The 23,480-nt window shown below is 51.5% G+C and overlaps 1 protein-coding gene across 1 annotated transcript in view; it reads left to right on the top strand.

Annotated features, from left to right (window-relative positions):
• Positions 1–22,347, top strand: part of USP22 (ubiquitin specific peptidase 22) — a 46,428-nt gene extending 24,081 nt beyond the window's left edge. Inside the window, exons 3-13 of the mRNA XM_044249259.1 lie at positions 5,641–5,754; positions 7,348–7,449; positions 7,744–7,913; positions 8,626–8,773; positions 11,269–11,374; positions 13,043–13,201; positions 17,965–18,091; positions 18,963–19,054; positions 19,935–19,997; positions 20,651–20,800; positions 21,573–22,347. Of these exons, the coding sequence (XP_044105194.1) occupies positions 5,641–5,754; positions 7,348–7,449; positions 7,744–7,913; positions 8,626–8,773; positions 11,269–11,374; positions 13,043–13,201; positions 17,965–18,091; positions 18,963–19,054; positions 19,935–19,997; positions 20,651–20,800; positions 21,573–21,615 (1,274 nt within the window). The 3' untranslated portion in view covers positions 21,616–22,347. The remainder of the gene's footprint in view (positions 1–5,640; positions 5,755–7,347; positions 7,450–7,743; positions 7,914–8,625; positions 8,774–11,268; positions 11,375–13,042; positions 13,202–17,964; positions 18,092–18,962; positions 19,055–19,934; positions 19,998–20,650; positions 20,801–21,572) is intronic.
• The last annotated feature ends 1,133 nt before the right edge of the window (positions 22,348–23,480 follow it).

Here is a 23,480-nt window from a genome sequence, read left to right on the forward strand (position 1 = left end):
TGGGGCTCGAGGCAGCCCTCTTCCCAGGGGCTGCTGTGAAGTTCCAGTGAAAGTCAGAGCCACTGAAACACGTAGGACTCCAAGGGCTGATGGACCTACTAGCTTGCTTTCAGGCATCGGAGTTGAAGTTCATATTCTGTGTAACTTGAAATGATAAACTGTGGAGGCTCACTGTTCCGGATCTTTCTTTAGCGCAGCCTCAGAGCCATCTTTCCCTCTGAAAAGCATGATTAGGTGCTTGATGAACTGAAAATTTGCAAAGAAAGATCTTGGATGCAGTGTTGGGTTATTGATGTCAGCATGGACAGTGACCCGGCCGAGTGGCTTTTACTGCTTTCTATGATGGATTCTCACTGTTCCTGATCACCCAGAGCCATGGAAAGGCTAACAGTAGGGTGATGTCGAGATAAACTTAATGTTTCTTAAACTTAGAAGTTCCAACTGTCCCACATTCTGGAAGTTACATAAAGCAAAGTTTTGTCCTTGGCTTTATTTCTGTGCTCCTTAAATGATTCTCTCCTTCAGAATCATGTTTTAAGTGATGGCGAGGTTAGGTCCAGGCCAGGGAAACTTCATGGGGACTCAGTGACTCCAGTTAAAGCTCTTTACCAGCCTTTTTAAATAGTACAAGTGGAATGTACTAACGGAGTCCTCCCTCTGGGACGGCCCCGCTTGTCACAAGAACTCACAGAAAGCGCTGGTGAGAAGGCTGCTTGCTGCTTGGAGCGAGGGGCTCGAATTACGAAGATGAGCTGATTGGCCTTTTCGGAAAGAGAGCTAATGGGGCAGTGCTGCTCTCATGAATTACATCCCACGGAGGAATGAGGTCGCCGGTGATCTCTTACTCTGGCTAACCCGAGGGAAAAGACCCTCCTCGGGACAGTGTGGAGGTGTTAAAGTTGTTTAGTATTCACTTAATGTACATACGTGCTTTTACAATACAGCTGAAGAAGATTCCTGCCATGTCTGATTCTCGTACCAGACCCGTTGGGGCCACGCTGCTGTCATGCCTGGGAAGGGATTTCGTGTGGGTAAAGGGTTGTGGAAGGTTGCATATACATTTGCACTTAGGAAAGCTATCTGAAAATCTTACTGTCACCCGGAGTCATCTGTAAAAGTCACTTCAGAAATTTATTCATTTCGTCCTCCTGATTGATAAACCCTGCCTCTACTTTTCCAGGATGAATAAGTTTTAGAAAGTTTGCTTTCAGAAACAAAACAAAACCTTGAAATGGGAGTGCTGAATTAATGAAATGCTGTATTAAGTCCATGAATTTATTGAAGACTCTCTGTCTGTGTGTTTAACCAAGGTAGAAATTAGTTTTCTGTCCGGGTAGAGAGGAGGGCACAGGTGAGGGAAGCTGAAGTGAGGAAGTGACCTGGGGCAGTCCGACTTCCCACCTCATCCTCTGGTCTCTGTCTTTCCGACTTGGAGCACCTGCCCGCCCTCCACTCTGGGCATCTCACTGCCGCTCCTGCCCGTCATCTCCTGAGCAGCCTCTAGGCTGTCGACATTTTGGGCGTCATTTTATACAGAGTATTTTGTTGGATGTCCGGGGGGGCTAATGGAGCAGTGCTGTGAGGACTGAGGAACCTTGATTTCCTTGTGGTAGTTTCTTCCCCTCCCAGGGGACACTCAGTAGTGTGGTGTTGGGACTGGAAATGGATTATTGGGAAAATTCTCAGCAGGCGTCTGGTTTTTAGTTGGAGTAGTGAAAGAGGCCTAAACGGAGTCTTCTCTGAATATTGTGGGTGATGCACTTAAGAACAGTGTTAGTAGCAGTAAGGTCATTGCCAGAGGTCTTGCGGAGGGACATACGAGTCAGGTGTGGGACGAGGAGGGTCTGACAGCAGTCTGATGGAAGGTTCTACTTCTTTGTCCATCCTGCCCTATAAAGTTGCCTTAATTCGACGTGATAGATACACACTTAAGGCAAGAGAGCTTCCGCTCATTCGGGCTAGTCCCTCCGAGGCTGGTGTCCTCCGACCCGGACTGGTCCATGTGCTCAGCCGGGTGCTGCAGTTCTAGCGGACGGCGGGGCCTGCTACAGGAGGATGAGCCACCGACTCGGAGCTGTTTGATTTCATACTTTCTAGTTTCTCAGTTTCTCTAGCTTCTTTTTATGGCAAGTCACGCGGTACTTGGATTTTGCCACCATGAGCCACAAAGGTACAAAAGTAATGCCTTTAGCCTCGTTCCACGTGTCTTAGAAGAGTTACTGTAGGGGCGCCTGGGTGGCTCAGTGGGTTAAGCCGCTGCCTTTGGCTCGGGTCGTGATCTCAGGGTCCTGGGATCGGGTCCCGCATCGGGCTCTCTGCTCGGCGGGGAGCCTGCTTCCTCCTCTCTCTCTCTGCCTGCCTCTCTGCCTACTTGTGATCTCTCTCTCTGTCAAATAAATAAATAAAATCTTTAAAAAAAAAAAAAAAAAAGAAGAGTTATTGTAGTTGCCCCCAGAAGAGCACGTGCTGGTGGGGGCGGGATTTCAGCCCACTTAGCACCGGGTAGTGTCGCCCTCCATTCCCTAGGTCACCCTGTGACGCAGGGAGAAGGCCCTCGCGTGGTGCCTGCAGGCGTGATGCCTGTGTCAGCCGTGGCTTCGGGCATTCCCAACGAGGCCAGCGTACCCCGATCTTGACTGTGAAATAATTTTCCAAGGGAACTACCTTTCCCGTAGGTGTTGCTTTTACATTTTATTTTGAGGTAGGATTCACACAGCGTACAGTCCAGCTGTTCAAAGCGTGCGCTTGGTGGCATTCATTCACCCGCCACATTATGCAGCCGCCGTCTCTCCACTTTCCATCGTCTCAGAAGAACACCCCGCCTCCAGGAATGAATTCTCCCCCCACCCTGCCGCCGGAGATCGCCAGTTTGCTTTTCGTCTCTCTGGATTTGCCTGTTCTCAGTATTTTATAAAAGGAATGGTCACAGTAGATGACCCTTTGTGTCTCGCTTCGTTCCCTTAGCAGGTTTTCGGTGTGCATCCATGCTGCGGTGGGCATCAGAACCTCGTTCCTTGGTGTGTTTGAGTAATCACGAATCGCGCAGATCTTCCGTATTCTGTTCATCTTTTTGTCCGTTAATGGACATTCAGGTGGTTCCCACCTTTCGGCGCTTCCGAGTAATGCCACACAAACAAATGCTCATGTGCGAGTTTCTGTGTGGACAGACGTTTGCACTTCTTTTAGGTCTGTTTTTAGGAGTGAAACAGCAGGGTCATATGGTAAGTCTGCTGAGTGTTTGTGAGGCCACCAGACTTTCCCACAGCGGCCACACGGTTTTCTGCTTTCTGTTCCCACCAGCCTTGTAGGAAGGTTCCAGTTTCTCCACATGCTGGCCAACACTTGCATTCTTTTTTGTATAGTAACTCAGGCCATTATGATGGGTGTGAAGTGGTATCTTATTGTGGCTCTGACAGGCATTTTCTCAATGACCAGGGATGTTAAATGTTTTTTTCATGTGCTTCTTGGTCCTTTGTGTACCTTCTTTGGAGAAATATCTATTCAAGTCATCTGGTCATGTTTTTAATTGGGTTGGGCTTTTGTTGTACTTTGAGGTAAATATATATGTATATATTTTTTATTATGGAAATCTGTCTCTTCACACACCCTCACACATACCTCTTGGAGATAGATACCTCTCTCTCTTTCCCAGATACTGAACTGTTAGCAGATACATGCTTTGCACATATTTCCTCCCATTCTGTGGGGTGTTTTTTCACTTTATTAATAATGTCCTTTGAGACACAAAGTCCGCTTTTGATGAAGCCCAATTTATCACTTTTTTTTCTTTAGTTCTCATGTTTTTGGTGTCACGGCTGAGTCCATTGCTAAATCTGAGATCATGAAGACTTGACCCCATTGGGTTTTCTTCTAATAGTTTTTACTTCTAGTGCTTTATTGAGGTTGCTAACCCATTCTGAGTCCGTGTTTGTATGATGGGCGGGTAAGGATTGGGCTTCCCGCTTCTGTTGGTGGGTGTCTGGTTGTCCTACCACTGTTGGTAAAGGAGGCTGGTCTCCCCCCACTGAGTGGTCTTGGCACCTGGTTGGCTCCATTAGCCTCACACAGTGAGTAGTGGTGAGTAGTTGGGTGTGGAAAGGTGCCTTGAAGAGGAGCTTGTTTAGGGGGACTTGAACACACATGAAATAGTTACATGCCTTCCCCAGGCTGGTAGTTGTGCTGCTGGCCTTATGGCCATTTGCCAGCTTTTTTTTTTCTTTTTTCTTTTTTCTTTTTTTTTTTTTTTGAGACTGACTGACTTATTTGAGAGGCGAGGAAGGGGCAGGTGGAGAGGGAAGGAGAGAGAATCTGGAGCAGACTCCCCGCCGAGTACAGAGCCCTCTGTGTTGTGCTGCTCCCTTTGCGTATGTGTCAGCGAATATGTCTTCTTTCCTGAAAATGCCTGGCGCCCTCACTGTAGTCCGCCTCGGGCTCTGCTACCCCCATGCCGGGAGCTCTCCGGTGCAAGGCATACAGTGCCGAGGTGCAGCCACACTCCCTGTGACAGCTTTGACGGGGACTTTGAAGGAATTTGTAGGAATTTTGTCGGTTTGGGGTGAGAGGGTGTAGGAACCTTGAACTTTAACACGGCTGCTTTAGAGGACTTCGAAGATCCATCAGAGACTGATCTGTGTCCGGGCAGCTGAAGACTCGGAGTACGATACAGGCGGTGATCATGAAGACAGTGCGCTAGGTGTGCTGTAACGTTATAAAAGCGCCATACGAACCTCTGAGCTGTTCGTGCTGTAACCATCACCACATACCAGAGCGAAGCTGAGGCCCGGGGAAGTGGAGTGATTGGTCACAGGTGGGATCCATCCCGGTACTCTAACTCTGTGCTCTATCTGCTCCACTGCCCCCAGACACCTTCCACTGCACCGTGAATTCAGTCCAGAAAAAATTTTTATTTGTTGAATTGAGACACCTTTCTTCCAGGTGCTTAAAGTAAAGGACACTATTTTACTTTATAATGAAGTAACTAAAAGCCAGTTTTTATGGATGATGCAGTTGAGAAAATGCATAAGATCCACTCAAAGGTAGGCAGGAGTCACCTGTGTGGGTCAAGAAGTGAAGATTATCTGGGTAGATGATGTTTTACCATTGTCGTTAAAGTAAGAGTAGGAAGTAGATGTTTCATTCATTTTTGTAATCATATCAGGAGTTGTAGATGTAGTAAAACAGTTAAAGCAGTCCAGGTGGCTAAGAATCCTTATGGGCTGATCATAACTCAGTGAAAGGTTCCCCCCCCTTTTTTTTTCCCATTTGACGGCACGAGCAGAAGAGGGGGATGTGTGGGAGGGATGCTGAGCTCAAGGCAGACGCTTACCTGGCTAAGCCACCCAGGCGCCCCTTCCCTTACTTTCAGAGACTAGGCAGAGGGTCCTGATAACTTGAGATCCTTTGTAAAATAGGGGTGTGATGCCTCCCATTTGCAGTCCAATCCCCTCAGCCTCAGAAGTCCTGAGCTCCCAGGGATAATACACATCCCTCACATGCTTAGGGTAAAGGTCTGAAATGAGAGAGGGGACGTGGTGGAAACAGTAAAATGCCCAGAACACTCAGATGTTTCATATGTGACCTTAAGCATTACCTTTAAGTTTTTAATTCAGTGTGATCTCTCTCCCCCGCTTCTCTCTCCAGCCATAGAGCTGATGTATGGTGGCATCTACTGCTTTCTGTGCCACGACTACATATATGACAAGGACATAGAAATCATCGCCAAAGAGGAGCAGCGCAGAGCTTGGAAACTGCAAGGTTTGGTTGTGCCTAGATTTACATGTCTGCTTTGTCTCCTAGTTGCCTGTCAAGGGCAGAGCTTATCAGGAAAAAGGTCAACATCTAGGGAGAAGGTCAGGGTTGGGAGATAGGACAGCTATGGAGGAGGGGTGGTTGCAGTTTGGACTTGGCTTTGCTGGGAAGAACCCCCCACACCTGCTTGCTTCCTCTTGTAGGCGCCACCTGAGGATCTGGGAGAAGCAGATGAGGTGACTGACCAGACAGGAACTCAGTCTCCCTCTGCAGGGGCCGGGGGATGGGGGGGGGGTCAAGGCTGGAAATGCCAAGCCTCTCTTGGCGTGGTCTTTCTGGCAGCCGGTCCCTCTCGAGGAGCGCCCCCAGGAGTCCCCTCATTGGAATAAAGATGCTCCTAGTGCTCTTATCACTTAGGAAATCATAAGGGTTTGAGGAGCTCTGTGCCAGGGACCAGGGGCAGAGACCAGTATGTTTTCTGGCAGTAGCTCTGGTGCCAGCGTGGGGCTCTCCGAGCTTTCCCCTCCCTGTCCTCCTGTGTGCTCACATGCTTTCTTCATCAGATGCATAGTCGGGGAGACACACAGAAGTACATGGGTGTTTTCCCTATTGTTCATTTCTTATTGTTTCCTTGATGGTTTTCTAGTTTTCATTTCCAGCAGATGCTGGAACAGTAAGAGGGTTCCAACAGTGGGAGGTGCGGTTGACCCCACTTGACCAGTGAGCATCTCTCCATGAACACAGCTTCCACTGTTCACAGAGAGAACATAGAAACCCTGTCTCTGCTTCACAGTTTTTGTCCCTAATTGCTCTGCTTTTAAGCAGCCCCATTTTTTGAGACTGGAACAATAGGAACAGGTGCTCTCCGTGATCACAATTGTAACAGATCTTTTCTGGAGAACAGTCTCTTTAACCAACCTCCTATTCTTTTCTCCCTCAAAAATTTAGTAACATTGCAACTAAGTCTTTCAGTTACAGGAGCTCAGAAATGAATGACCCGGAATAAAACAACTCTTCTAAAATTATTCTATAATTCCATGTGTCAGTGAGATAAAATGTCTTTTCAAGTTCATTGAATGTTGCAGAAATGTTAAGTCACATGGAACAGTTGTTGCACGTATTAAGATGAGTTGTGACTATTAGCACCCGCACCATTGTCTGTGGTGCAGATCGTTTATGGGTACAGCTGTTTAACACAAGGTGTTTTCAAACTGTGCTTTGGCAAGTGCGTTTTCTCCCTGTCGCTTTCAGTCTTTTCACGGAGACCCCTCACCTCAGTGCCAAGTGTAGCTCTTTCCGCCGGGGCTGTTGCAGTCTCTGTGCTCAAGGGTTAGAGGCTTGGCCGAAAATCCCCATACTGGCATTAATGCTACAGTACTGTTAATGGGAGGTGTTGCCCTTCTCACAGGAAACTGCTTATTCACCACACATTTTCCAAAAGAAACTCCCTTTAAGTGTTCTTTCTAGCCCGTTGCAATATAATATGGTCTGGAAAGACCTCGTGTTGTGGCTTTGAAACACACGCCGATCTAAATGTTCTGTCACCATCGCTTTTATGTATAAACACACTTGATGAAAACCTGTCTTCCATCCGCTTAGGCGTTGGGGAGAAGTTTTCAACTTGGGAACCTACCAAACGGGAGCTGGAACTACTGAAGCACAACCCGAAAAGGCGAAAGATCACCTCCAACTGCACCATAGGTAGGTGGGCGACAGTGCTTGGAGCGGGGCTTTGTGACGACTGCCAGCAAGGCTGGCTTCTCTGGGTTTCAAAGTAGACGTGAACGGGAGGATTTCCTGGTGTGGTTCTCTTTAAGCCCTTGTATAAGCCTTTATCGTTTGCCACCCCCCCACCAACTACTTCTGGAGCACCTGCAGCCCCCGGGGGAGGTGTGCTAGGTTTAGGGGGCCTCGTGGTAATGGACAGAAACAGTCACTGCCCCTGGGGCCGTGACAGTCTGTCCTGTAAGCGAGATTCACATTTATCCTGCCCAGGTCTGCGAGGGCTGATCAACCTTGGCAACACCTGCTTCATGAACTGCATCGTCCAGGCGCTCACCCACACGCCGCTGCTGCGAGACTTCTTCCTCTCTGATAGGCACAGGTGTGAGATGCAGAGCCCCAGCTCCTGTCTGGTCTGCGAGATGTCGTCGCTTTTTCAGGAGGTGAGCACTGTTGGCGTGGGCGGCGTACCATTTCTGTAACTGCATGTTGTGTTTTTCCTTGAAATGAAATCACGTTGACACAGGAAAGGAAGGCAGGTTTCTGAAACCTTACACAGTGAATAATGCGTGCGTTTCTTATGGGACATTTTTCCCAAAGGGAATTGTCAGGGGCTGTTGGCGTTGCTTAGAGGCGGCGTGCCGATTTGGAGGATGAGAAGAGCCCTTTGGAAGAGGGCAGCCGGTGGAAGACATTTGTCTGTGAATGCTGGGGTCTTTTCACCCTCCACTGATTGCCTCCTGTCCTCTGTTCTCAAGGAAAGTGGTCCTTTTGCCAGGCCTCCATGTGCTTCGCTAGAATGCCTCTGTCTTTGTGGCCCTCCACCCCAAACAGCAGGTTCTGTTCTGCTTGGTTGGATCCTAGGCTGCTCTCAGGCCCTGCCCGGGCTTGTGTCTGTGTCACGCACTCCCAGTTCATCATTTTGGCTTATCCGTAGAAAATCAGCCGTCGGAAGGGACAAATGATTTAAAAAGTCCAGTGAGTCCACATAAAAATACGTTTTCCAAAAAAAAAAAAAAAGGAACGCGTTAAACAGAAACCTTTTTGTCAGAGTAGCTGCAAGAAGTTCTAGGTGGTTGTTAACAGATTTTTTTAATCGTGTATGGTACTTCCTGCTGACAGTTGTTCCCCTTCCCTTCCTGTCTCTGGGAGCAGTTCTACTCGGGGCACCGCTCCCCCCACATCCCCTACAAGTTGTTGCACCTGGTGTGGACTCATGCACGGCACCTGGCGGGGTACGAGCAGCAGGACGCGCACGAGTTCCTCATCGCTGCCCTGGATGTCCTGCACCGACACTGCAAAGGTGAGGCTCCGTGCCCCCCACTTCTACCCTCCCCCCCAGGAGAGGGAGGGGGCGCTGTCACACAACGCCAGGGGCAGGGAATCTTGTATATGGCACTTGTGTTCTGACTGTGTTGTTTCTCATCTTTAATACCCCAGAGAGGTTCTTCATAATTTGTCTTAAGAGAGGAGGGAACAGTTTGGAGGTATTGTCTTCCGACTTTGCTGGGAGGAGAGGAGCATGGTGGTCGGTCCTGTAAAACGGTAACAGTGAACAGAGCTCTCCGTCCTTGACGGGCCTGTGCCTCAAGTTCATCCTTTGCTGCCGGCTTCCTCTCGGCCTGATTGTGAGGGGGCTGGTGTGCAGCTTCTCCAGGTTATCGTGGCCCCTGGCAGGCCAGAAACTTCCACATCTGCTCCAAGTGCAGCTGTACTGTCAGCACTGGCTCCCTCCCTTCGTGGGGTCTCCAGAAGGACTGGTTGTGGCGCTATAGTCGCCGGAATGAGCTGAGAATACAAAACGGGACCTGCATGCTTGCCATGCTTCCGTGACCCAAGTCCTGTTCATTTTGGGGTCCAGCCAGGGGCTTTTCAAAAGTCTCTGGATCTTGACTTCTTTCCCACAGCCTGGCCCCAAGAGCGGGGCAGCCGCCCCAGGGGTCTCAGACATGGGTGGGTTTGGATAGTCTGGGAAAGGGGACATTGGGCAGCAGCTCTCGGGCTCGGGGCAGAAGGTTAGGACTGAATAACAAGGCCCTGGGTCCCTCCCCCTGCCCTCCCTGTGGCGGGGTTCCCCATCTGAAGGCCCTGTGCCCAAGTGTGCTGACACAGGATTAGGTGACGGGGATTCTCCGACCTTGAGTGTGGCTCAGAGTCCCTTGGAGGGCATGCTGCTGTTTCTGTTCAGTGGGTGTGGTGAGGGTCAGCAGTTGTCATTCCTGCTGGGTCCCTGGTGATGCTCGTGTGCCAGTTCACAGAGCACACTCAGGTGTAGCTGATGTGTGTCCGGGTGACCACGTCACCTGCTTACCTGTGGCCTCTGGGCTGAGACCATGGGTTTTGGTGATTCTATTGGGCCACAGTTCTGTTTTCCAGGCCACCTCCTGCTCCTGCTCAGCCTCTGTCCAGTCACGGGGCTGCTCTCCCAGATGCCCCGCGTGGTCTGACATTACAACCTCAAAGCAAGACAAACTCCAAATAAGATGGCTTGTTCTCATCAGCTGTGTGGCTTTGGGTTCTGGCTTTTGTGTGTACTCTTTTCCTGAAAAACACATCCTTTCAGTGCTCGCCCGAGGAACCCAGTTGAACAGGGCTTAACAGTTTAGGTGAGGTTTGGCTTTCTAGTGGGAAGTGTAGCACGCAGACCGAAAAGAGCCGCTGTGTAAGACTGCTATCATTCCAGGCCCTTGAGGATAATCACGAGACTTCTGTAACCAGCAGGAGTCTGTCCTGAAAATCAGCTGCTTCAGGTGCATTGCTGTGCAAACATTCATCGGACAGAAACAGATACAGTGATAGGGACCCAGTGGTCTGATGTACTCCCTTCCGCAGGTCTCACGTGCGTGGCTCCTCCTGCCGGAGTAGGGTGTTCTGAGTCCCTTCGGCCTTGCTGGCTGACTTGGTTGGTCGTGCTCCTGTGTGACTGCAGGCATCGGGGACCTTTTGGCTTCTCTTCCTTTGTGGCTTTCTACATGTATTTTCCTGTGTCCTGACATTTTCTCCTATAAATTTGAAATCTTCCTGGGTATGATTTTCTATCTAATCTCTCTAGGCAGTGTGCTGTCAAAAGACCCCGTGGGCATCCTTTATTCCTAGGTAATAATTCCACTTTTTTGAGAAGAAACGTACATACAGATAGACCTAGTCTCTCCCCTTCATCTTGTTCAATGGAAGTTCTATAGTATGTACTTAGGGTACAGATGAACACATATCATGTTCCGCATGTAAGCGCTGCGTTTCAGTATCTGCACCTGAAGATAATCAGTAAAACCCGTACTGAGCTAGAGAGGATGGGAGTGGTACTTCTCTGGGGGCAGCTTCTTGGAAAGCAGGGCTGTTTGTGAGGTTACAGAGCGCAGGAGCTGATGGGGAAACAACCCGGCGGGAGTCCTGCAGAGAAGCTTTCTGAAGTCAGGTGCCTGACTGTGCAGTGCAGGGGGAGATCAGGCACAGCAGCGTGGGGTGCCCGCCGTGGCAGGGCTGCTCAGTTGTCCTGTGCAGGCAGATGGGAATCCTTAACTCCCCCGTGACTGGGCGTTAGCTATATCTTGGTGCCTAGATAGGAGCCTGGCGGATGGTAGGGAGTGGAGAAAAAAGAGCACTGAACATAAGTTAGCTGGGTTGTTACCTCCTTCCCCGTCAAGCCTCCCTGTTCTCATAAGGGTCCTTCTGCGCCCGTGTGATTGTATCGGGCTTTGTGAGCCTCTGCAGGCGAATGGCCTTGCGCCTTGGGCCCATGGCGCTGGGAAGCCAGCTGACTTGGGCTGAATGCACGTCACAGCTACAGTCTTTCCCCAGGTGATGATAATGGGAAGAAGGCCAACAACCCCAACCACTGCAACTGCATCATCGACCAGATCTTCACGGGTGGGCTGCAGTCCGACGTCACATGCCAAGTCTGCCAGTAAGTGTGAGGCTCCTGGCATAGCCCCAAGCGTTCTTCTGGAACACGAGGGCCCGCCTGGTCTGTGCTGCCCAGACTGCGATGTGGGACCCTAGGTGCTGCTTACTGAACATCCTGGGAAATTTTCAACCAACAACACTGCTGTGTTCTGAGCAGCTTTTAAAAGTTTAACTTTTAGAGCTGGAAGTTCAGTTGGTGCCCCACGGCTGTGCCTCCTTGGTGAAGTGGGATGGACCGGGGGGTTTGGCTCTTACTGAGGAGCCTGTGCAGCGGCAGCCAGACGTGAAGCAGGACCAGTTGAATTTCAGCAGCTGAGCCATCGGCTGTGTTGAGAGGAAACCACTCTGGCAGAGAAGACCCATTGGGGGGCAGGTCCTCCCGAACACTGTAGGTCATCCGGAGCAGGGTCCCCAGGGCCGTCTTTATTCCCATCCCCCATCTCTGCCCTACAGGAGCCACATAAGCGAGCCCTGCCTTTCAGAGGGACTGGCGCACATGCGGGCGATCCTTGGTGCCCGAGCTCCTAAGTGTGTTGCTTTTCACGTCATGGTTTCCGTTTCCATATTCTCCAGCGTGGGCTCCCTGATTGATGACCGCTGTAGGCTTGGCTCAGCATGCAAGAACTCTGATTTCCAGGAAGAGGAGGCGTTGATCAGTGAGGTTGCAGGAACCTTCCCTCCTGACCTCCACGCACGCTCCTCTGGTTTTTTTTTGGGTTTTTTTTTTTTTGTTTTTTTTTTTTGTTTTTTTAGATTTTTTATTTATTTGACAGATCACAAGTAGAGAGAGAGAGAGAGGAGGAAGCAGGATCCCTGCCTAGCAGAGAGCCTGATGCGGGACTCTATCCCAGGACCCCGAGATCATGACCTGAGCTGAAGGCAGAGGCTTAACCCACTGAGCCACCCAGGCAGCCCTGTTTTTTATTCCATTTCAGGGTTTTTTAAAACTCTGGTCACGATCTACTCAAAATTATTTCGGAACCTCTGCTAGATTCCCCCGTGCGAATGGTAGAGAATAGAGATGGTGGTAGGGGAGCAGCTTGGCCTGGGTCGTGCACACAGTGTTCTGGGACGGAGATGCCGGGGTGGGCAGCACTCCAGTGTTTAGACTCTCCATTTTAAAGAAGCTTCTTGTCGACTCCGTGCTGCTGAATTCTGGCAGCAGGAGATGGTCTCAGGTTTATGTCCGGTTTAAATATGTGGAGTGAAGCCCCCAGCCTGTCCTTCAGTCCGTCTGTAAGAGGGAGACGGCTCTGTTCAGTTAGGGCCCGTTCCTGCTTGGCGTGTTCTCCGCAGGCAGCGTGCCTGGGGCTCTAGATTCCTACCCGGATTCAGATGCTGCTGAGGTAGGCTCATCAGTTCAGAACTAACGGACACGGGCCCAGGTTCTCAGAAAACCCAACAATGACCATGATGATCTTCTGGGTTCGGTAACCGTTGCTTTCGGAGCAGCCTTTGCGTGAAGTGGTTTACCTCCTCTTCCTCCGTAGGGCCCCCTGGAGAGCCAGAACACGTTGGGTGGGAGCTGTCTTGCGATGTCTGACCTTCCATGTCCTGTGGGTGGATGAGCAGAGCTGTGTCTGGCGGTGGGCGCCGTGGGCCAGCTGCTGCCTCGGAGGCTGCGTGGCCGTCCGCTCTCTCCTGCATCTTAATCTCCTCTTGCTTCTAGTGGAGTGTCTACCACCATAGACCCCTTCTGGGACATCAGTTTGGATCTGCCTGGCTCTTCCACCCCATTCTGGCCCCTGAGCCCCGGGAGCGAGGGCAGCGTGGTGAACGGGGAAAGCCACGTAGCGGGAACCACTACGCTCACGGACTGCCTGCGAAGGTAAGAAACCGCCGGCCCCTCTGGAGACAGAGAATGGTCTTTCTTGGCCAGCATTTGTCTCTCTTGCCTTCAGGTTCTTCGAGGTACTGGTTGGTCAGGGGAGAGTCCGAAGAAATTCAGGACCGTCTGGGGCCCAGTAGAATTTTCTCTCACGTGTTGGGTATAGAAAATGAGACGGGACAGCCTGCAGGCGGCTGTAGGTGGTGCCCAGCGGCTTGGACAGTCTCTCCTGGCTCTGAAAGCCTTGCAGGGAGCCTGTGTGCGTTACAGCTCTGCTCCACCCCGCCGGGTGACCAACCCGAGAGCTGAGGGGGCAGCTCAGTAATGGTCACCGTTTGTGGCTGATAACCCGGCGTCAGGCAGGGCCCTCTCTGCGGGCAGCAGGCCTGTTGTGGTGCTGCGCCTGTCCGGTCACCTCGTCTCTGCCTGACACGAGTGCTGGGTGTGGGCACCGCTGCTGTCACTGTGCTCGGGCAGCGCTCACGTAACGGCGGGGAGGTCAGAGACCTTCGCCAAACTGTTCTAATGGTCTTTTAGTGTTTTACAGCCTTTATTTTCTTTTACGTTAATTAAAGGTCAGTGCAGGTGTGTCCTTGGGCAGAGGGGCAGACTTCTGGGTTTTTATCCTCCTGTGTATAGTCAGCAGGTTCAAAGAGGTGCATGCTAAGAATTTTTACTTTATTTTTTTCCCCAAAGATTTTATTTGTTTATTTGACAGACAGATCACAATTAGGCAGAGAGGCAGGCGGGGGGGGGGGGGGAGCAGGCTCCCTGCTGAGCAAAGAGCCCCCGATGCAGGGCTCGATCCCAGGACCCTGAGATCATGACTTGAGCTGAAGGCAGAGGCTTAACCCACTGAGCCACCCAGGCACCCCTGCTAAGAATTTTTAAATGCGTCAGCTCCTTCACACTGATACGTCCAGTTTTAAGTGGGACATCAAACTTGTAATTTGGAAACTAAGCAAAACATCGGAAATGAAAAGCCCACCATTTTCAAAGGGAGTGTTTACAGCTTCATTACACTGAGTCCTATGTTTCAGCGACCTGCAGCTTTGCCCACCAAGTGGGCACGGAGGGGGCAGCCACACTTGGCCCCTGTCTGGTTGGGGGCCACATGGGGCTAGGTCCGCGGCCGAGTGGCTGGGGAAGGGCAGAGAACATGCATCTTGAACATGCTAACAGCAAAGGGACCCTTTCTGAGTTAGGCTGAGAGCAGATTGCAAACCCGGCAGGAGGAAGTCAAGGTAGATGGAATTCCATAGCTCCAGACCCTCGAGTCCTGTAGTGTTTCATGAGGGTAAGTGGTGGCCACCACCTTAGGGAACTGCCTCCAGGCAGTGCTCAGCCTGTATTCCTGGAGCTCTGCAGGCAGGAGGTGGACTCAGTGGGAGACAGAAGGGGCCCTGGTGATGAGGGAGCCCTCTGCCAAGCCAGTCGCTTTCCTTGGTGTCCATGCTCCTCCTGCATTGGCCTCAGGCTGTGCCCTTGGCTCTCGTCAGTATATTGCTGTCTCTGCTTTCTGCTGTCTGTGCCGTATTTCCTCAGCCCAGATTGAAATGCAGCTTCTTCGGGGCAGGAGACTGCCTTGTACTCCCTTCCTCTCCCGCCATCACACCTCGCATGGTGGTGGTCCTTGCTGGATGTGTGCGTGAGGAGGGTGCACCGGGTCAGACCGCTCGCAAGTGGCAGGAGGGGGCTCTGCTGAACTTAGGCAGGAAAAGGTACTGGGTGTCACCACATCCCCAGGAAGGCTGAAGAGGACCCAGCTTAGCAAACATGTGGTCACCGTGCAAGGCTTGCCCACCATCGGCCTGCTGCTCTTGGGTGCAGCAGAGCTGGGGCTCCTGGCCGAACCAGTTCTTCCTGCAGATGCTTCTCAAGAGCGACTTTCCCAGATACAGAGTCCTCATTAAGGGTGTCCAGCTGGCCAAGCCTAGGTCAGGTGTCCAAACTTCTGTGGTAACCTTCTATGAAGGACGATGAGCCCTGCCTCCCACCTAGGTTTGGAAGTTCCCCAAACGTTAGGGATGGCCTGGACAGATAGTTGAGGAGATGATGGGGGTTGAGCTCTGTGGTCCTTCCATCCTTTACTCACAGTTATGTGAATTCGAAGCCAAACCGTCTTTGCAGCTAATGTGGGACATTTTCTGAGTGTTGAAGCAGGTTTGGTTGACCTATCTGGTGTCGGAAAGTTTGCGTAGTTTGGCAGGGAGGATGAGCACTTAGGAGCACATGGAAAAAAAAAATGACCAAAAATCAGGAACTTCCCGAAGAATACAAAATGGGAAAACCTCAAAAGATGATTTTGGACTCTGTATTTTATACTGGACGGGCGTCTGTCTGTTGCAGTGCATGTCTGCAGGAGAAGCAGAGTGCTTACTGCTCAGGTGCTTAATTGGTGATACTTAGCAGAGAGGTTGTAACTGGCTGACGCATGTGTATCCAGATTTGAGGCTAAGTAAAATGTCTCCACCCCCAGTCTGACTTGACAAGCCGCAGAAGGCTATGTCTCAGGAAGCTCCAACCTGTCCCAGGGGAGAGTTCCTGTGGTCTGAGCCCCAGGCGCTTCCTTCCTCCCCTGGAGAAGGTGCCTGGGGACTCCTTCACGGAAGTGTTCTTTAAGCCCGGCTTGGTAGCTTTGTTGCCTCAGGGACTTTGCTCCCCACCATCAGACACCTATTTTTTGACTGCTTGCTGGACGGACAGAATCCTCTGCCTGATTTCTGCTCTGGGCTGGCTTTGGGCTTCCAGTTGTAAAAGTCCCTGTTTTTCCTCATTGCACAGTGCTCTCTGTGCCCAGTAGTAACCCACGGTCTGAGTACTTTTCCCTGCTGTCAGTGCTGACTGGAGAAGCTCGGCTAGTCGTCAGGGAAGCAGTTGTGGCCCCTGGTGTGTGTTCCTAAGCAGTTTGGGTGGGCTGGGGCCACACGGGTTTGAGTTGGAAAGCTGCATTATGGGGTCGCGTGTGGCGAGTTACGTTATTTTAGAGTCTTCACTATAGACATGGGAACATTCTTCTCTCTTCGGTCACGTACCCAGTGTCCAAACTGCCCTGATAGTCTTTATTAAAAAAGTATTCCGTACAGTTTGTTCAAGTCAGAATCCAGACTAGGTGTGCACATTATTATTTTTTTTTTAAGATTTTATTTATTTATTTGACAGAGCGAGATCACAAGTAGGCAGAGAGAGAGGAGGGAAGCAGGCTCCCCGCCGAGCAGAGAGCCCGATGCGGTACTCGATCCCAGGACCCCGAGATCATGACCTGAGCTGAAGGCAGAGGCTTTAACCCACTGAGCCACCCAGGCGCCCCTGCACATTACTTTTGGTTGCAAATCCATGGCTTCAGCCCCCTCTTCAGTTGCCTTGCTGTGTCTGTGTTGAGAAGACAAGATTGTTTTTCGCAGAATTACCCTCCCTGTGGACTTTGCCAACTGCATTTGTGGGCTAGTTCCTACAGGCTGGGGCAGACACGCTCCGATGCCTTGTCCCATGTTTCTCCCTACGAGATCTGACTGCTCCCCTTGGCTTCCCACTTTCGGGGCACCTCCTGGGGCAGGCGGGGTCAGCTGCGAGTCAGGAGGGAGCATTTTCTTGTTCTGGGAAGATGACGAATTTCCGATGGATAAATGGAGATTTCCAGACCCAGTTGTGAAAAGGTCAACTTTGTTTTTCAGCCTCACACTTAAAAAACTTGACATAAATCACATTGAAACGTCTGTTCTATGGGTAGCCACCCTGTGCCACAAATGCTTGCTGTCCTGCTCAGTGCGGCCCTGCTGTGTCGTGGTCAGTCTTCATCCTTTGGAAACCATCATTTCCCCGTTTTTGTAAGAAATAACTGGCTGGGGTGCCTGGGAGGCTCAGTGGGTTAAAAGCCTGTGCCTTCGGCTCAGGTCATGATCCCAGGGTCCTGGGATTAAGTCCTGTATCGGGCTCTCTGCTCCGCGGGGAGCCTGCTTCCTCTTCTCTCTCTGCCTACTTGTGATCTCTGTCTGTCAAATAAATAAATAAAATCTTAAAAAAAAAAAAAAAAAAAAAAACTGGCTACCCTCTACAGAGTCCCCCCAGTGATAACATCTTCTGAAATTACAGTGCAGTGTCATCAGGATATTCCATCGATGCCGTTGAGATGCGGGACAGTTCCATCCCCACCTGTCCCTCCCCCCACCACTGCCTCATAACCCGTGGCAGCCACGGGAGTCCTGAGAATGTCGTGTAAATGGAATTGTAGAACATATGACCTCTGAAATCTCCCAGGCTCCTGGCCGTAGGTCTCTGGAGATTCTTCCAGCTTGTGTGTTTCCGTAGTTTGTCGCTGTTTGTTGCCCACGAGTACTCTGTGGGGGGGTCCTGTAGCCGCTGCTTTAACGTCTGCGTACTGGAGAGCACTGATAGCTGCCCGGTGTTCAGCTGTCCCGGGTGCAGCCGCTCAGAGCGTTTGTGTACCATTGTTCTCATGAACGTGAGTTCTCCTTTTCCTGAAATTCGAATTGCTGGGTCTTAAAAGTTACTACTGTTTCACAAGATTTTTTAACTCAAAGAAGAATTAAGACCGTTCTTGAAGTGTTAAGGGGAAGAGATGAAGGAAGAAATAGTTGAGTTTTTCTTTTTTTCATTGTGGAATTATAAACACTAACTCTGTGCATGTTTAGTAGGAAATTAACTCACGGAAAGTGACAGAATAATAATTTTCCATCTTTTCCTCTCTTACCTCTCCATCTTTTTTTCTTCTTCTTAAACTGTGCTGTCCACGTGTCCTGCAGATTCACGAGACCGGAGCACTTAGGGAGCAGTGCCAAGATCAAGTGCAGCGGCTGCCACAGCTACCAGGAGTCCACAAAGCAGCTCACCATGAAGAAACTGCCCATTGTAGCCTGTTTTCATCTCAAAGTAAGTTTTCTAGAAAGCAGACTCCCGCAGCAGTTTCCGTTTTCAGTCCCTGGTACCACTGCGAGCCTGTCGGTTTGGTGTAGAGAAGCACGTTGTACAACTGCCATGACTCAGCGACGAGCATGGAGGGCGCAGGAGGGTTGTACGCTGTGACGCTGCCCTCCTCCGTTGCGCAAGGGGTTTGTGGTGAGCCAGACTGATTGCTTCATGATGACAGTAGGACGTGAGTTACTCTCCTGGGGGCGGGGGTGAAGAATCTCCTCCTCTTCCTCCTCCCCAGCTTCCCCACCTTCCAACGCCAGAGTTTTCTGGGTTCCTTTTACTTAAAAGCAAACGAGACCGTGAGTGTTATGAGTTGGTCAGCTTTCTCTATAAAGGGTCAGAGAGTAAATATTTCAGGCTTCATGGCCACATAGGATCTTTGTTTTATGGTCATTTTATGACCCTTTCAGCAAAAACCCCCAGCCATTCCTGGCTTGCTGCCTGGTTTAGTGGCCCCAGTCTAGTCAGAGGAATGTCTTTGCTGAAAGGAACAGTAGGTCCGTTTTTGCTCCCGGAGCTCATGGATGTTTGTTCTGTTTCCTTCCACCTTGCCCTTCGCTGGGTTTGTTGTAAGATCACTTTTTTGCACACTTGGTGTCATTCACTTTGAACAACCCCATCATTTCAAGACTGCATTTTTGGACCCCATAAATTAGATTTGTATAGATTAATACTGTGTTACTGAGTCTGTAAGTTCTAGATGTGGCCAAAGGGCAAGTCAGAAAGGCCACAAAAAGCCCCACTTTTGGGAGTGTCCAGAGAAGCACCATCAGAGGAAACCTCTACAGCTTCATCCCTTTCCTTCTCTCCCTCTCCCCGGTTTCTCTAGCGATTCGAGCACTCGGCCAAGCTGAGGCGGAAGATCACTACATATGTGTCCTTTCCCCTGGAATTGGACATGACCCCCTTCATGGCGTCCAGGTATGAAAGGGTTTGGGCCGCTGTGTGATCAGGAGGGCTGTGGCTCCATAGGGTCCAGGATCGACTCTGGGTCTGCGATCAGCTGGTATAGAGGCTACTAGAAGCGCATTTGTTGAAACTGAATCATTATCCTGGTCTTAACCCAGGACACAGAGGAGTTTCCTCAGCTTCAGGTTTTCCCCGGCGCTCCTTTAGCAGCCCTCAGACGTGGGGAGCGGTCGCGGTGGGATCCCGGCAGGCAGCGCTGCTGCTGATGGGACTGATTTTGGATACATTAAGCAGTTAGTGTTGCAGTTACAGATTCAAATCTTGATATCCCAGACCACTTAAAATGTGCCCTTCAAACCACAGCGACACTCCCTCATATGTGAAATGTGCATTATCTCCTACAGTCTAATAGATCACCACGAGCTTGGCTGGAAGCAGCCAAGGAGAGTCCGGTCCATCTGGGCTGGCTCTGTGCAGCTTGGTTCTCCAGCTCCAGCCTCCGCTTCCTCACCTTCCCCTAGAAAGCAGAGCTGCTGGAAGAATTAGAAAGCATGTCTAAAGTGCACCGAGTGCCACATCTGGCAGAGGAGGCCCCAGTGGTAGTACCCAGGGGTACCGTCATTCGAGCCAGGCATCTGCTTGGTTAATTATTTTATTTTAAGATTTTATTTATTTATTTGACAGACAGAGACCACAAGTAGGCAGAGAGGCAGGCAGAGAGAGAGGAGGAAGCAGGCTCCATGCTGAGCAGAGAGCCTGATTCGGGATGTGATCCCAGGATACTGGGATCATGACCTGAGCCGGAGGCAGAGGCTTTAACCCACTGAGCCACCAAGGTGCCCCTGGTTAATTATTTTAAATGATGCTGAGGAAGTGCTGTTTTTTGTTACAGCAAAGAGAGCAGGATGAACGGACAGTACCAGCAGCCAACAGACAGTCTCAACAATGACAATAAGTAAGTGGTGTCTCGTGGGTGGGCGCGTCTCCAGCATGAGCAGGGAGCATGGGACCATAGGTGGGCCATGCGGGGAGGCCCCCTATGGCACAGCTCCTCTTTTGTTTTGGCCGCTGGCCGGCTGCCTATCTTGCTGCTCCTCTGCCCCTGTTGAAAACACTGAAATCCTCTTGGGGAAGGATTTTCACAGGCGTACCATAAAGCTGCCCGATGTAGGAGCCTGCCCCCTCTGCCCCAGCTCCTGCACGGGAGCAGGGTTCGCACTGGCCACGGACAGCGCTGCTAGCATGAGAGCTCTGTGTCTGAATTTGGGGCCCTTCGGCCTCTGCCTCCACCGGCGCTGCAGTAAGGCCTCTGTTCTTCCCTTCACCCCCTGCTTACCGTCGCTGTGGGGGAAAGAACAAAGGACTGTGGGCTTAAAGCATCGCCAGTGCAGCTTGCTGTCCCCGCTTCCACTGAATGTGGCTTCCGCAAAGCAGCTCGAGAGCTAGGTGGGCTGGGCAGGCCTGTGTGCCTGCCGGGCTCCTGCTCTCGTTCCTGGGGTGTTTCGTTTGGGGTCTGTTAGCTACGCACCATGCAGACTTCTGACGGCTTCTGATGGTGATCAGATTAAGTTCTCTTCTTCTCTCCCCACTCCCACACTCCCAAACTAGGTACTCCTTGTTTGCTGTAGTTAACCACCAAGGGACCCTGGAGAGTGGCCACTACACCAGCTTCATCCGGCAGCACAAGGACCAGTGGTTCAAGTGTGACGATGCCATCATCACCAAGGCCAGCATTGAGGATGTGCTGGACAGTGAGGGGTACGTCCGGGCGGCAGCCGGCTCCCTGAGTGTACATCCATTCCCACGTGCAGGCTTGTTCTGGACAGGTTGCCAGCCTGGGTGGGCGGGATCACTCTCGGTGAGCACCCTAACACTGGGAATGTGGGGGTGGTCATTTCTGTTCTCCATGGCTTGAGCGACCACGTGGGGTCTTGGGGAGCTCCTTTCTTCCTGAGGCGCTTCATTCCTCCCTGGCCTTTTGCCCTGAAGTCCTTACTTGGCTTGAGACTGTCCATGGACCGCTCCCCACCCCCACCAGAGATGGGCTCAGAAGGTTCCCAGAGCACTCCTGAGGCGTGTGCGCTTTCTATCGCCGCCAAGCAGTGGGGCGCCCTTTGAGAGCCTTGTAGAACAATTTGTGTGCGAGAGGATAGCTTTGTGGGCGCAGAGGCAGCCAGAGGAGCCACCCAAAGGGGCGGATTTGGACTAGAAGCCTGACAACAGTCTCCCTGGAGTAGCCGCGGCCACAGGCGCAGTTGAGGTGGACAGCTGGAGAAGCTTCAGGAGCTGTGGGGGCGGGACTAATGGACTCCGGACTTCTGGCAGATGGAGCAGGACGGGCACTCGCCGTGGGCAACCTGCTGCCCAACCAAGGCCCCTCCTCCTCGGGGCCAGAACCCAGCCAGGCCAGCCGTCAGGCCGTCAGTGGGTTCTGAGACCCCCGCGCCGGTGTCTTGGTGGTGAGGCGCGGTGTTGCTTCTGCCTCCGGTAACTTGGAGTGTCAGCGCGCTTCCTGTCTTTGCCTTCTCAGATACCTGCTGTTCTACCACAAACAGTTTCTGGAGTATGAGTAGCCTTACCTGCGGCTGGTCCCCATAAATGAAGGCGATGAGTTGGCCAGCCTCCCAAGGTGATCTCCGCCTTCCCCGACTTCATGAAGCCACCCCACCACCACAGAAGTGCCCCCGAGAGCATCGGATTCCCCTGTAGCCTGGGCCCAGCTGCGGCCACATGGGTGCCCAGGATCACGGCGTCCGCGTGCACGAGCGCTGCTCTCCGAAGGAGGCTCCGGGACCTGCGCAGCGGACGCAGCGACATGGGGGGATGTGCCCTGCGTGGGGAGGGGCCCCGGGGGTGCGTCCCTGGGCGTCTGCTGTGCTCCTCGAGACCACGTGCGGCGGGGGTGGGGGGAGCAGCGGGTCCCGGGGCTGCGGCTTGGCTGCGTGACAGAGCAGTTTAAAAAGGCGCCAACCCGGTTTTCTATCATGGGTCTATTAAAACAGTGAAATACAGGAGCCAAAGACGTGGTGTGAGGACAGAGGACTTTGTGCGCACCTTCCTCGCTGCGGGTTTAGTATCAAACATAGATAGCGTGCAACTTAGACTGCGTCTGCTCAGCAGATAGAGGAACGCCCCCACCCTCCCACCCCCACCGAGCCCGCGGAACCGAGGACTCCAGCGGGTTCCCAAGCTCGTCTGTTGCGCAGATCACTTAGCACCCAACTGCATGTGGAGGTGTCAGCCCAGGTGGTCTCTCTTGGTTTTGTTTGTTTTTTGGTTTTTTTTTTTTTTTTTTTTTTTTTTTTTTTTTTTTAGAAATAGGCACTTTCATAGCTCTCTCCCCTTTTCTCTTTCTCCACAATGGTGACTTTCATCAATGTAATGGTAGTAACGTGAATGAATTACTGCATTTATACAGAAATTTAGATCATTTTCCTTTGTTCTCGAGAGTGAATCTTGCTTTTTCATCGGTGCTGGTTTTGTTGCTTCCCCTCCTCCCTTCCCCTTTGGAAGCATCCGCCGTCCAGGTGAGGGCTGGTGGGGGCGGCGGCCGAGGATCAGGCTGAGGCTAGTAAGTGTCTCTGTCCTGTTAGATCTTTTGAGTAAGTGAAGTGTTTCCAGGGGCTTCGTTGTTCCTTCCTCCTATTTCTTCCTGGCCCCTCGTCCCACTCGCTCTCCCTGTGGCCACGTGGCGGCTCGTGGGTCGGATGGAAGCTGGAGTGGCGGCGGGTGGAGCCTGCGGTTCGTGCTGCTGCCTCCGCCCTATGTCTGATGTAGTTAGAGCCGCAGCAGGGGCAGGCTGCTGGGCCAGCGAGCTAGTAGGAAGAGGGAGGAGCTGCTGGAGGAGACAGGACAGTTTGCCTTGGTCCTTGTAAGATACCCTGCATGCACTTGTCTGTCCAAACACAAACTTCCATTGTCCGTTTCTGAGAACTTAACAACCCAGACGTGGGGGTGGAAAAGCTGCTTTAATGTCTTTTTGGGGAACAAGCAGTGCTTGTCCTAGGAGCCTGGTCTGCTTTTGAGCTGTGGAATGTTTGTTCCTGGAGAAGAGAACCCTCTGTTTCAAGTTCAGCATATTTACTTTCCTTTTTTTTTTTTTTTTTTTTTTAATTTTTTATGGAGCCAGATAGTAAATAAATTGAGGCTTTACAGGCCGCGGGGTCTCTGCTGTAGATAGTACAGAAACAGAATAGCATGGCTGTGTACCAGGAAGACCTCTTTCGGACACTAAAATTCGACAGTCTTCACCTGTTATGGAATTTGGGTTTTTTCTCTATTTAAAAATGTGCAAACTATGCTGAGCTGGTAGGCCATGCAGAAACAGTGGGCTTGATCTGGCTCGTCAGCTAGTCAAGGTAGGAAGTGGGTAGGAACAGCAGCCGCTGAGTTGTTACCGCTCCGTGTGGAGCGTGCTGGAATATGTGAAACAGCAGTG

Source organism: Neovison vison, chromosome 5 (assembly GCF_020171115.1).
Source record: "Neovison vison isolate M4711 chromosome 5, ASM_NN_V1, whole genome shotgun sequence".
NCBI lineage: Eukaryota > Metazoa > Chordata > Mammalia > Carnivora > Mustelidae > Neogale > Neogale vison.